Source organism: Chiloscyllium punctatum, chromosome 25, assembly GCF_047496795.1.
Source record: "Chiloscyllium punctatum isolate Juve2018m chromosome 25, sChiPun1.3, whole genome shotgun sequence".
Taxonomy (NCBI): Eukaryota; Metazoa; Chordata; class Chondrichthyes; order Orectolobiformes; family Hemiscylliidae; genus Chiloscyllium; species Chiloscyllium punctatum.
The window spans coordinates 32,695,525-32,709,355 of record NC_092763.1 but is presented as its reverse complement, the minus strand read 5'-3'; the positions used below and the strand labels follow the sequence as shown (position 1 = coordinate 32,709,355).

General features: G+C 40.0%; 1 protein-coding gene across 3 annotated transcripts in view; it reads left to right on the top strand.

Moving 5' to 3' along the window:
• The window catches only part of sytl4 (synaptotagmin-like 4), an 82,447-nt gene that overhangs the window by 66,436 nt on the left and 2,180 nt on the right, over positions 1-13,831 (top strand). For all 3 annotated transcript variants that reach the window (XM_072594958.1, XM_072594961.1, XM_072594960.1), the window contains exons 13-17: positions 2,703-2,805; positions 3,679-3,840; positions 7,127-7,229; positions 7,846-7,957; positions 12,820-13,028. In XM_072594958.1, the coding sequence (XP_072451059.1) occupies positions 2,703-2,805; positions 3,679-3,840; positions 7,127-7,229; positions 7,846-7,957; positions 12,820-13,028 (689 nt within the window). The remainder of the gene's footprint in view (positions 1-2,702; positions 2,806-3,678; positions 3,841-7,126; positions 7,230-7,845; positions 7,958-12,819; positions 13,029-13,831) is intronic.

Here is a 13,831-nt window from a genome sequence, read left to right as displayed (position 1 = left end):
GTGCAGTCTAAGAATCTTTAGTAAATTTTTACATTGCATCTTGTAGATAGTACATACTGAACATTGGTGGAGGGATTGGATGCAAGTGTATGCAGTGTGTATCAAGTGAGCTGTTTTGTCCTGGATGCTGTCAAGCTTCTTGAATGTTGGAGCTGCACCCATCCAGGCAAGTGGGGAGCATTCCATCACACAGCTGACTTGTTCCTTGTTGCTAGTGGACAGACTTTAGGGAGTCAGGAGGTACATTATTCGTCACGGTATTCCTAGCCTCTGACCTGCTGTTGGAGCCACTATGTTTACGTCGTGAGTCCAGTTGAGTTTCTATTCAGTGTTTACCCCCAGGTACATGATGAGCGAGTAAGGTTTTTGCCTCTTGTGAAAAACTGTACTTAAATTAATTTTGCATATGAGCTAAAGTCTAACAACTATACAATTGCTGGAACAAGTTGAAATCATGCTTTATAGATGTGTTATATTGTTTGGAGAGGATTGTATAACAAAACGCTGCTTCTATTCTGCCTGAGCATAACCACTCAACCCCTCAACCCCACAAACTGCACCAATTTGATATGCCTTTTAGTTGACATATCTTCTGCTCTCTCTAGGTGTAATTACCTATTACCAGCAAATTAAAAGACAGTTTTACACAGCTGGATCTTACCCACAGATGATCCATACAACCAGCAGAAAAAAAGGACCTATAATTCCATCCGTTTTGGGATTGATTTCAAACTGACATTCCAGAAATCATATTGCCACTGTCTAAATGAATTGGCCACATGGTTGTCTCCAAGTTACCTCTTTAAGATTAGTTAATGACCATAAGGTTCAAGCCTCCAATTATTAGTACTTTGTTAGAATGAAAGGAAAGTGACAAGAGAGAGAATAGAAGGAATGTAAGGTATGATAAGAGAAAATATGTTTTTAAACATTTTTCAAAATAAAATTGTTAATTTTTCATCATCAATAGTTTTCAAAAGCCAGTTATTGAATCCTCGCTTAAGGTATCGTGCCATGATTGATGAAAACCCTCCGAATCTAACTAAGATCTAACAAATAATGAGGGCGTTGACAGTATAGCCTAGCTATTTGGTCATACCCTCATCAAAGTTCACTCATGCAGTTCAAGGGAGGTGTGATAAGAGTGGAGAGTCGAGCCAATTTCTTCAATCCATTATCCAGGATTTCAAGACCAAGTATTTAACATTTTTGAGGCTTATGTCAAAAGGTAATTTCGAATGATTTGATCTTGTCTTTTTAGAATACAAACCTGACCATCTTCTGCTCACAGCATCTTAAATAAATCCAAAGCCCTGAGAGATGCTGGAAAACTGACATACAAATTGGAAATACTGGAAATAATCAACAAATCAGAGACAGAGACAATCTGTAAAGGAAGGAAAGTTTTCATGTTTCAGGTATAATTCTTTGTAAAGGTTCTGATGAAGGAATATGGCTGAAACACGACAATTTTTCCAATTCATAAAGTGAATTTGCAAACACTTAAGTCCATATCAGTGGTTTTTTTATAATCATAGAATCCCTACAAACAAACTATTTGGCCCAACAGGTCCACACCGATGCTCCAAAGAGGAACCCACCCAGACCAATCCTCTAACCCTACATCTACCCCTGACCTAAACTTCCCTGAACACTACGGGCAATTTAGCATGGCCAATTCACCCTAACCTGCACATCTTCGGATTGTGGGAGGAAACCAGAGCACCCAGAGGAATCTCACTTAGATGTGGGGAGAATGTGCAAACTCCACACAGACAGTCACCTGAGGTTGGAATTGAACCCGGGTCTCTGGCGCTGAGGCAGCAGTGCTAACCACTGAGCCACTGTGGTTGAACTGAGAAACTAGGTTGACACTGCTGTATTATACAGAATGCTGCACTGTCAAATCAGATAATCCCAAAGTATCATGTCTGATCATTCATTTCATGCTCTCTCAGGGATATTACTGGTGCAGAATACCTGCTAGTCGAGTTACTCCATATTATTGAAAATCATATTTGAGACATTTAGATATAGAAAATTTGCTTATAGGCGCACAAATGGTATGTTCCAGTAATAAAGCCACTCCTAATATTTTACCAGTTTTATGACCATAACATCAGTTTAATTCAGTACATTTGTACCTTATTTTTAAAAAATGAGACTGTGGTACAGGGGTAATGGGAATGGAACTCCAGACTAATATTCTGGGACATGGGCTGGAATGCCACCACAGCAAATGCAAAATATAAAACAAATCTAGAATTGGAAAACAAAAGCTAGCCTAATGGTGGCCATGCAACCACAGGGGATTGTTATAAAAACTCATCTGGTTCAAAAATGTCCTTTAGGGTAGGAAATCTGCAATCCTTACCTAGTCTGGCTTTGACTCTGAACTACTCTCTGGACCATTGAGGATGGTCAATAAATGCCAATCTATCTGGTGACACTCATAGCCCATGAATAAAATATAAGCAAAACTTTCTGGCATGTGATAGGAGCCAAACGCAGTCCACGAGTGAAAAATCACACCAAACTGTGCCAAACCAGACGTATGAGATTGGAATAATGCATGCCAGTTGATGGGGAGGAATGTTAGCTGAGGCTGAAGACAGCAGAAGCTGTCATGTTTCAATCTATTACTAGTAAATAACTCTTCAGAAATAGGATAATTAAAATTTTTTTAAAAAATTTTTATGCAGCTACGTGAAGTCTTATCTGCTACCGGATAAATCCCGACAAAGTAAACGAAAGACCACGGTTAAACGTAACACAACTGATCCAGTTTACAATGAAACCCTAAGGGTAAGGCTCAAAAGGCACTATGTTTATCTTTTCAATTAGCCTTGAAGAAAATGCGTTTGAGGGATTTGTAAAGAAAAGGGCAACAGTGGGCTGCAGTGCTTCCAGCTCTACTGAAATTTCAGGATTCCCACATCAAGTACAGGTGTAAGAATAAAATCATGTCATCTAGGACTCCATGACAGAGTCTGGTCTGAATGAAACTTCAATCTTCATATATAAGAAATGAAGCAAAAGTTTGATTCAGAATCTTTGTATTTCAGGAAAACTTCCAGATGACTTAAAATTAAATGCAGTTGGGAACATGCTTTTTGTTTTAGTTTTAGATACACAAATTTCAACTTACCTTTGAAATAGAGATATGATAAACCTTAATTAAACATTCAGAAGACTGCCTAATTGTATACCTACTTATTCTTGGCACCACTTTTTCACAATTCAATTTCCTGCACCAAATATTGTTTCCCTGTGAGATAGGTACCCAGTTGGTTTCAATACTGCATTTCACTCCCGGGACCTGAATTTGGCAACAGTCCAGACAATTGGAATATTGGCAGTTTAAAGTAGGCCAGCCTTGTGAAAGTGTGATTCAGTTTTATAAAGTGTCCATAATTCTGTACATATTTTAGCCTCTAATATAGAAAATGAAAATGGCTCGTGGAAGCATAACTCTGAGGTTGTTATTGAGACAATAAGGAAACAGCTTTACCCTGCTTACAGCAAATACTATAAATGACCTGGTTCTGATTCATTGGAGAGGGTAAAGGTTGTTACTTCAACAATTTACATCATTTTCTCTGTCAAGTTGAAAGAAGATAAACTAGTTTTTATGGCCATTTCTAAGATTGTTTCAGCTGTGTGTTTTTCCAAAATCAGTATGACATCGCTGAGTTGCAGCTAATTATGAGGACATTGCAACTTTCTGTCTGGCATTACGATCGCTTCGGGCGCAACACTTTTCTGGGAGAGGTGGACCTCTCATTGGATATTTGGAACTTCAACAGTGAGTCTGAGGAGTGCCTTCCTCTTCATGGTAAGGTAGGAGCACAAATCTTCAATCAAACTTACTTTGATAGTCCAAAAGTTTCTAAAATCAAAGGGCTGCAGATGCTGGAACTCTGAAAGATAAACAAAAAGTGCAACAGAATCTCAGCAGGTCTGGTGCCATCTGTCAAGAGAGAAACAGAGTCCAATGTGCTGCTGAAGAATCACATCAGACGCAATGTTAAATCTGCTGCTTTCTCCACAGATATCGCCAGACCTGCTGAGTTTCTCCAACATTTTCTCCTTTTTAAACTTGCTTTCCAGATTGTTTTCTCCCTGAACAATTCACACTCAAGGTCAGGCAAAGGAAAGAAACTGAATGTTTGTTGTGCTGTTAAATATTGCAGATAGATGGATTTCTGATTTCATGTTTTTTATTGTAGTTCAAAGTAGGGGTTGAATATTCCATTGGCTGGACAGCTGGTGTGTGATGCAGAGTGATGTTTCCACATCAGCGGTGATCGCCATCAAGGTCTCATCTTCATAATCGTGCTCCAGTGTGGGGATCCTCAGGCTAAACTCATCATCAGTCATCTCCCTTTAATGAGAGCAGCTGTGTGGTCCTCTGGAACTACAATGACTTTGTGTAGAAACGAAGATTCACTTTATGAATCTTTAATATTCTTGAGAATGCCATCAAAAAACATAGAAATAACACTTAATGTCCTGTCCGTCATGTGCAGTCATTATAACGGTTCATGAGTCCAACTTCCCCTCCATATCTCTAGCTATTAAATAAGCAAGGAAACTTTCAGTAAGTGATGTGAATTCATCCACATTTTACTGAGATTATCCACACAGTTCATGATTGTAGACACCTCCATTAAATTTATCTTGCCCTTTGCTGCTTTAAGAAGAACTTCAAATTATCCACATAACTATAATTCCTGAACCCTTCGATGTACTTTTAGAAGAACAAGAAGGCTTTGGCGAGAGAGTAGATTTATTGGAAGAGTCCCAGGATTGAAAAATTACAGTGATGTGGAGAAATTAAAGCTCTTCTTAAAAGAGAGAAGGTGAAGGGTGAAAACTTAATGGAGGTGTTTAAAACCATAACGGTCCTTTGGCTGGCTACATGTCATTTTTTGTTGGGTTTCATGAAGGGTTTCTCTCCAACAGGCTGAGCGAGTTTTCTCGTGTGATTGTTCTAAACCCTCTTCAGTAGCTGCCTATCCTGCCCATATGGTTCCTCTCTGGCCTGATTCCACCATTCGCTCTACCTCACACTGCTGAGATATCGGAGATGGCCTATCACTGTTGCTACAAGCAGCAACAGGGTATTTTTGCCCTGTTGCTAAAAAAAAAGGGAATTTAATGTTTGAGGCAGGACTCCCTTTCACTTGAGAGTAAATTGGGGGGAACAGCTGTAAATCATTTTCAGGAGTTTTTATGGAACTTTATGACAATCAGGCACCTTGCTAAGCAGTGCTGGCCCTCCTGGTGAACTAGGCCTTGTGCAGAATGGAAATCTCACTTGTGGGATAGCTACTGGCTAATCTGAGGCTGACAGCTCTCCATTACCAGCAGCATCACCAGGAATAGTGGCCACTGTTGGTTCTACACTCTGACCTTCGATAAAGATCATTGCTAGATCCATGGAGAGAGCCAGAGGTTGGTGAGCGGTTTGGAGCTCACCAGCTGGAATTTTGTATATTCATGGGATGTTACCACTATTGGCTGGGCCAGTATTTATTGCCTATCCCTATTGTGGGGGCATGGAATGCGCTGCCCGAGGGAGTGGTAGAGTCAGATTCATTGGCGACCTTTAAGCGGCATTTGGATAGGTACATGGATGGGTGCTTAATCTAGGATAGAAGTTCGGCACAACATCGTGGGCCGAAGGGCCTGTTCTGTGCTGTATTGTTCTATGTTCTATGTTCTATCCCTAAATTGCCCAAAAGAGTAACCCACATTGCTGCAAATCTGGAATTATATGTAGGCCAGATCAGATAAGGAGGGCAGATTTCCTTCCCTAAAGGATTTAAGTGTCATTAGTGAACCAAATGAGTTTTTAACAATGATCAACAATGGTTGTGTGGTCACCATCAAACTAATTTTGTTATCCCTGATAGTGAAATTTTAATTCAACAAATATCTGCCATGATGGGATTCAAATCCTTAACCTCAGAGTACAAGTCTGGTGTTCTGGATTAGTCCAGTGACATTAGAACTACATTATTATCTCCCATTAATAGTTGATAGAAAGGACAGTGAGCTGCCCATGTTCCAAAGCAATAGATGTTGCTGACCAGTTTCCCAGATTGCTGGTAAAATTTGAGCAATGTTGGGATGAGAAAGGTCTGTCGATGTTTACACAAAGGTCAGATTTGATGCAAGTCTGGGAAGGTGACCCTTTCTGCTTGGAGGACTCAAAGTCTCCTCTGAATATGCCTACAAAGTCTCGGATGGGATGGGGCAGTGTTGGAAAAAACTTCTACCCAATGGGGTAATCTTTATGAACAACACAGGATAAGGAATAGATGTAGCCAGCTTTGCAGATTTTCCAAATCTAGGTCAATTTGCCATGTAGTGGTCTAATTACCTGGATATTAATGGTTTATTCAAATAGGTTATTGCTGCAAAACTTTGCAAGCTATTGTTAGTGAACTGTTTGATTAATAGCAAAGTTTCTTAATCTTTTTACACCAGTATGAATTAAAAAATGAATCATAATCACAGAATTGCTCAATCTGGTTCAGGACTTTCTCACCATACAAACCAAACAATAGAAGGATATGCAAAATAGCTTCTTGTGAACTTGTTAATTACTGGCAACAATGATCAAAGTTAGGGAAGCTATCGCTGTACCAAGAATGAAAAGATTTGGACAGTTTGAAATGGTTTTAAAGTATTGGTCAGAAATTAAGTAATTTATTATTTTTCTTATTCTACAACTGAGCAATTTTCATTCTGACTTCATGTCTCTCAGCATTCATGTAACAGCTCCATTTGTGTGACAATTTTATTTTCTTACCTGTTGATTTGGGGACTGACTGGAATGACAGAATTAATCTCAAATTGGACAGACCAAAAGAAAATGATTAAATGCATGCTGTGTCCTAACCATTCTATGTATTTTGTGCATCATGTCAGTTTATAGAGTGGAAATCACCTATAGAAATTTTACTTTTGCACTGAGCACAAGCAACAAATAAAGGCAGAGAGCCCAAGTTATTACCCATGACCTGAGAGTCGTTGCATATATTCCCAAAATTTCCTCATCATCATATAAACTAATATACAGTTTGAAAGTTTAGTTAACTCCTTTTTGATGTTTCAGGCAAATGCAGAGACTGGTGTTATCCCTCCATATAAAGGGGAAATGGTACTTTCAATAAAATATATTCCAAATGCCAAAAATGTTGCTGCAGACAAAACTAAAGGTAAGATTACAACAACTGTTGTTTGCTAATTTACATCTAATTAATTCACCACACTAGTGGTTTCCATGCCTGCGGTGCAATCTAATTGTGAACAAAACAGTTAATACCCAAGACTCTATCTTTCCAGTAGGCAAGACCTAGTTGCACACAGACACATTTTTATCTAGACATGTTATTTATGATTTAATTGGTCACATGTCATCCAAAGACAGAAACTTAAGAATTGTAAATATACTTCTTTGATTTCTGTAATATTTTGAGACAAGATGACATGATTCGTGCCAAGCATCAAGGCAATCCAGTAAAGTGGGCAGGTGGCTAACTCCTATTTGCCTTGCCAATGATGCCTACTTTGTGTGGATGATTATTAGCCAGTCTACTGTTTCTACACACAACAAATTACAAACAAAGGAATGCCCTGTTTTCAGTTAATAACTGTGTCACTAAAGCATTCCATGAACAGTGTTATCCTTTTGAATGCAGCTGAGTATTAGCCATAAGAATCATTATGGGTAAGAATTAAATAACTTCCAACTACCTTACTGTGCCTAATGTGATCATACTAATCAATATGCAACCTAAAGCCAAGTGTTGTAACTGCTATTATCTCTAACAGGAAAGAAAACTGCAAGGCCAGCAGAGAGTGGGGAACTACATGTGTGGATTAAGGAAGCCAAGAACCTTACACCGATGAAAGTTGGAGGGACGTCAGACACTTTTGTCAAAGGGTAATAGTCAGCAATGTGTCTCTGAACAATTTACTGTAACTAAGCTAAATATTCATGTTTTAATAAGGTGGATCTCTTCATATCCTCTGAACATTTGTGAGCAGGAGAATGACTGACTGAAATATGAGGCAGAACATGGAAAATTTCTAGAAAGAGAAAAAGGCTCCTATTTGTAAATAGCATCACAAATTATGGCCCTGGATTTACTTGCCGTTTTTTTTTGATAGGTTTGTGCCTTGAAATGACTGTTGTGATATTATTGCAGGTGATCGCTCAAATGCGATTCTGTCTGTTGAGTTCTGCCCCATTAATACTGCTATTACTGCAGCCTTTAAAATACTGTGGACATAAGAGCAGGTCAGAAGTTGAGAATTCTATAGTGAATATCTTGCTAACTCACCATAGCCTATCAGCCAGCTAGATGACACAAAGGGGATGGAATGCCTGAACATGGAGAATTCCAATCATATTCAAGAAGCTTGACACCCTTTGGTTCAAAGTGGCCAGTTTATTTGGCACCCCATCCACTATGTTCATTCCCTCAATCATCAATATACAGTGGCTACAGTGTACACCATCTAAAAGATGCATCATAGCATCTCCCCAAGGCTTCTTTCACACCTTAACCACCCAGATGGTAGCAGATGCGCGGGAACATGACCACCCATAAGTTTCTCTTCTATCCAAATATCATGCTGACTTGAAACCGTATCTCAGTTTCTTTACTGTCATTTGGTCAAAATCTTGGAATTCCCATCCTAACAGCAAGGTGGCTGTACCAATGCCAGTAGACTGCAGCTGTTCAAGAGGTGGCTCACTATCACTTTCTCAAGGGCAATCAGGGATGAGCAACAATTGCTGACTTTATCAGCATCACCCACAAAAGGTTAAAAATTATATTGATTTTGCTTCTACTATGGCCTAGAGCATTTTATGCATACAGTTAAATGCAGAATTATTTTAGTTTGGAGTCTGCAGGTTGAAGAAACCTAGAGAAATGTTTGCAAGAACTCTTGGAGCATTTTCCCTTGCTCTTCAATAGGCTTTAACTGGCCTCTGACATCCATAATCCCTTTAGAATATTTTTGATTTTGGATGGAGCTATTGTCTGTTACATCTCTGGAGCTTCTAGTTCTTGGTACCCTGTTGTGATCTCCTAAATGTCACTTACAAGCTGAATACCTTGTGCAATTGTCTTAAGAAACAATCTTGTATAATCCAGCCATCACCATTCAACTAGTCCTAGACCTGCAAGTTTGTTGAACAGAGAGTTGGCTGGTCTCATTTGAAACAGCTGCATGCATGCCAAAGCCCATGGCTTGGAGGGTAACTTGCAGGTAATGATGTTGCCTTTGACCTTCCAGATGGCAGTGTTCATGGGTTTGAAAGGTGCCAAGAAGCCTTGATGAATTTCTGAAGTGCATCGTATAAATAGTACACACTCCTGCTACTGAGCATCAGAAGGGGAGGGAGGGAACATTTGACGATATGGTACCAATCAAGTAGGTTGCTTTGTTCTGGGTGATGACAAACTTGTTGAGTGTTGTTGGAACTATAATCCTCTAGGTAAGTGAGAAGCATTCAGTCACGTTCCTGACTTGTTGATGGTGGAACACTTTTGAGGAGTCAAGCGGTGAGTTGCTCACTGCAGGATTCCTAACATCTGACCTGCATTTATTTTTCTGATGAAGGGCTTTTGACGAAATGTCGATTCTCCTGCTCCTTGGATGCTGCCTGACCTGCTGTGCTTTTCCAGCACCACACTCTCGACTCCAGCATCTGCTGTCCTTACTTTAGCCACGTAAATACTGTGGTGAATCTTGTTCAGTTTCTGGCCCAGCATATTAATAATGGGGGATTTGGCAATAGTAATGCAACTGAATGTCAAGGGGTAATTTCATTTCTCTCGTTGGGGATAGTCATTGCCTGCTACTTATGTGGCACAAATCTAACTTGTCACCCTGGCTCTTGCTGCATTTGGCCATAGACTGTTTCAGTATCTGAGATATGAGTGGTGCAATCATCAGTGAACGTCCTCACTTCTGACCTTATGATGTGGGCGATGTAGAGATGAAGCAGTGATGTTGTTTGAGCCAAGGCCACTATTGATGAAATCTTAGAGATGTCCTGAACTGAGATGACTGCTCTTGAACACCCATAACTTGGTCTTCAATATGACTGCCAAACAACAGAGAAGTTATCTGATTCCCATTGACTTCAGTTTTGCTAAGGCTCCTTGATACCATATACACCTCATTACCCTGAGTAACACACTCACAGATGTCCTGCAGCTGAGATACTGACTTCCAATAACCACAATCATCTTGCTTTAATCCAAATATGTCGACTCAGTGGAGAGTTTTCCTCTCTGATTCCCATTGACTAGTTTTGCTTAGGTTCCCTGATGCCACACACCTATCTATGTCCCTCTACCACCACCCTCTGTCTCCTACTATTAAGCTGATTTTGTAACCAATTGGCAATCTCTCCCTGAATCCCATGTGGACTAATTTTACAAATCAGTCTACCATGCAGAACCTGGTCAAAGGCTTTACTAAAATTCATGTAGACAATATCTAATGCTCTGCCCTCAATCTTTTTCAATACGTCTTCAAAGAAAACTCAATCAAATTAGCAAAACACTATTTCCCTTCCACAATGCCATGCTGACTATCCCTAAACAGTCCTTGCCTCTCCAAATGCACATAAATCTATCACTCAGAATCCCCTCCAACAACCCACTCACCACTAACATCAGACTCACCAGTCTGTAGTTCCCAGGCTTTTCCTTACTTAAATAAAGATACAACATTAGTCATCCTCCAGTTCTCTGGCACCTCACCCATGGTTATAGATGATATACATCTCTCTGCTAGTGACAATTTCTTCCCTAACTTTCTACAGTGTCCTGGATACACTCAGAAATGTATCCACCTTTGTGTTTGAAGATCTCTTGCACCTTCCCTCTAATGTTTAAGACAGCAATAATAATTTCCCCGAGTTCCCTTGCCTCCCTTCCTTTCTCCAGAATAAAAACTGATGCAAAATATTTGTTTAGTATTTCTCCCAAATCCTGTGGTTCCACACGTAGATGATCTCATTGAGCTTTAAAGGGGAGGTCGGGGGGGCTATTTTATACCGAGTTGCTCCTTCTGCTCTTCGTGTACTTAAAGAATCTCTTTGGACTATCCTTTAATCCTTTCTGCAAACCTCTCATATCCCCTTTTTGCCTCCTGCTTTGCTCAGCAAAATAGTTTTGACAGAGAGATGCTACTTGATAGCACCATTGATGACACCTTCCATCCATTTACTGATATCAAGAGTCGACTGATGGGGCAGTAACTGACTAGGTTGGATTTGTCCTCCTTTTTGTGTAGACGACATATCTGGGGAACTTTTCACATTCAGGTAGATGCCAGTGTTATAACCATACTCAAACAGCTCAGTGGGGACATGGCAAGTTCTGGAGCATAAGTCTTCAGTACTACTGCTGTAATTCTGTCAGAGCCCATAACCTTTACAGTAGCCAGTGCCTCCAGCCAATTCTTGGTAGCATGTGGAGTGAACTGATTTGGCTGAAGATTGTTGTGAATGCTTCAGCCTTATCTTTTGCATTAATGTGCATTGTTGTCCCCTCATTGAGGATGGGGCTATATGTGGAGGTGCCTGCTCCTCCTCTAGTGAGTTATGCAGTTGTCCACCATCATTCATGACTGGGTGAGGCAGGGCTGAGATTTATCCTGTGCTTGTGGAATCACTTGGTTCTGACTATCGTTGCTGCTTATGCTGTTTGACAAGCAAGTCATATCTTGCAGCTTCAATGGAATGACACCGCATTTTTAGGGATGGTCTCCATCATTCTCATTGAACCAGGATGATCCCTGACTTGATTGTAATCATAGAGTGGGGATATACTGAGTCACGAGGTTGCAGATTGTGTTCAAGTATAATTCCAATGCTGCTGATTTGTCCACAGCACTTCATGGATGTTTCTCCCATTTAGCCTGTGATCGTGCTACATAAAAGAATGGAGAAGCCTGGTGCATTAATGGCTGGCAGATTGGTGAAGATAATCTCATATTTTCTCAATCAGGTCCCTCTTCATTTGCCAGGAACATTGAACCTCCTCCACCAGACTATGCCCTGCACCCTTGCAACCCTCAGTGCTTCTTCCAAATGGTGTTCAATGGGAGAAGTATTGTTTCAGCAGCTGAGGGAGTACAATACAGAGTAATCACCAGGAAGTTTCCTTGAGTGTGCTTGGCATGGTACTTCATGGCATCCAGAGTCAATATTGAGGACTGCCATGGCAACTCCCTCCCACCTGTATAACACTGTGCCACCACCTCTGCAGGGTCTGTCTTGCCGGTGGGACAGGATATTTCCTAGTATGGTGGTGCTGGTGACTGGAATATTGTCTGTAACATTTCATTCTGTGAATACAATTCTGTCAGGCATGTTGCTTGACTAGTCTGTGAGACAACCTCTCCCAATTTGGGCACTAGTTCCCAAACATTGGTAAGGAGGACTTTGCAGGGTTGACTGGGTTACATTTACCATGATAATTTGTGATATCCAGGTCATTGACAAGGTTATCTATCTGGTTTCATTCCTTTTCCAAAACATTTTAGCAGTTTGACTAACTATATGGCTTGCTGTGCCATTTAAGAGGGCTGTGAAGAATCAACCATAGTACTGTTGGTCTGGAGTCACATGTACATCAGATTGCATTATAAATGGCATTTCTGTTTTATCAACATTGTTCTCTTTGGACTTAAAGGTAAGGAAGATCGATAATATTTTTCCTGAGAGAATGTTGCTAGATTATAACTAAAGACAATCTCAATTCCTGCATGTTTTAGGTATCTGCTACCATTCAGAACCAAGATATCTAAACGGAAAACCCCTGTAGTGAAGAAGACATTGAATCCTCACTATAACCACACCTTTGTATACACTGGAATAAAGCTTGAGGACTTGCAGCACGTTTGCCTGGAGCTGACCATCTGGGATAGAGAACCCTTATCCAGCAATGATTTTCTTGGAGGAGTTCGCCTTGGAGCTGGAAATGGTAAGAGAACAGAGAATAGGGAAGAATTTGACCTAAATTTCAATAGATAATTCAATAGGTATTTATTGAATTGGTATTTGAGTTCAGCTGAAATTTTCAATGAGGAATATGCAACCCAAATTTACAGCAAGAATGAATACTGGTGAGGCGAATGAAATATATTAAATCCAAATTAGTATGCAGGTAATAAGGAAGGAGAGTGGAATTTTGGCATTTACTGCAAAATTGTATTCAGAGCATAAAAGGAAGGAAATGTTGTTGCAATTGTACAAGGTATTGGTGAAACTGCATATAGAATATTGGGTATAGTTTTGGTCCCCTTAATTGAAGGATGCAACTACATTTTGAAGTTAATGCGTATACTCAATAGAGTTTAGAAGAAAGAGAGAAGATGTAATTGAAGTGCATAAAAGATGCTAAAGGGAATTGACAAAATAGATGTAAAGAGGATGTTTCCTCTTATATGGCAATCTAGATTTAAAACCGAGATGAGAAGGAGTTCCTTCTCTGAAAGTGAACCTGTGGAATTCACCAACTCTGTGGTAGATGACAGGACACTGAATAAATTGAAGGAAGAGCTAGACAGAGTTATATGTGGTAATGGGTTTAAGGGAACTGGATAGCAAAGTGGAGTTGAGGCCAAGAAATCAACCATGGTCATATTAACTAGAACAGGCTTGACAGGCTGAATTGCCTACTCCTGCTACTAATTCTTATGTAATTACTTACATTATTGTTAACAAATCAGTGCTGTCAGGTGACTAAAGCTTCTATGCTGTAACTTGTGGTACGCATTCCCTGAC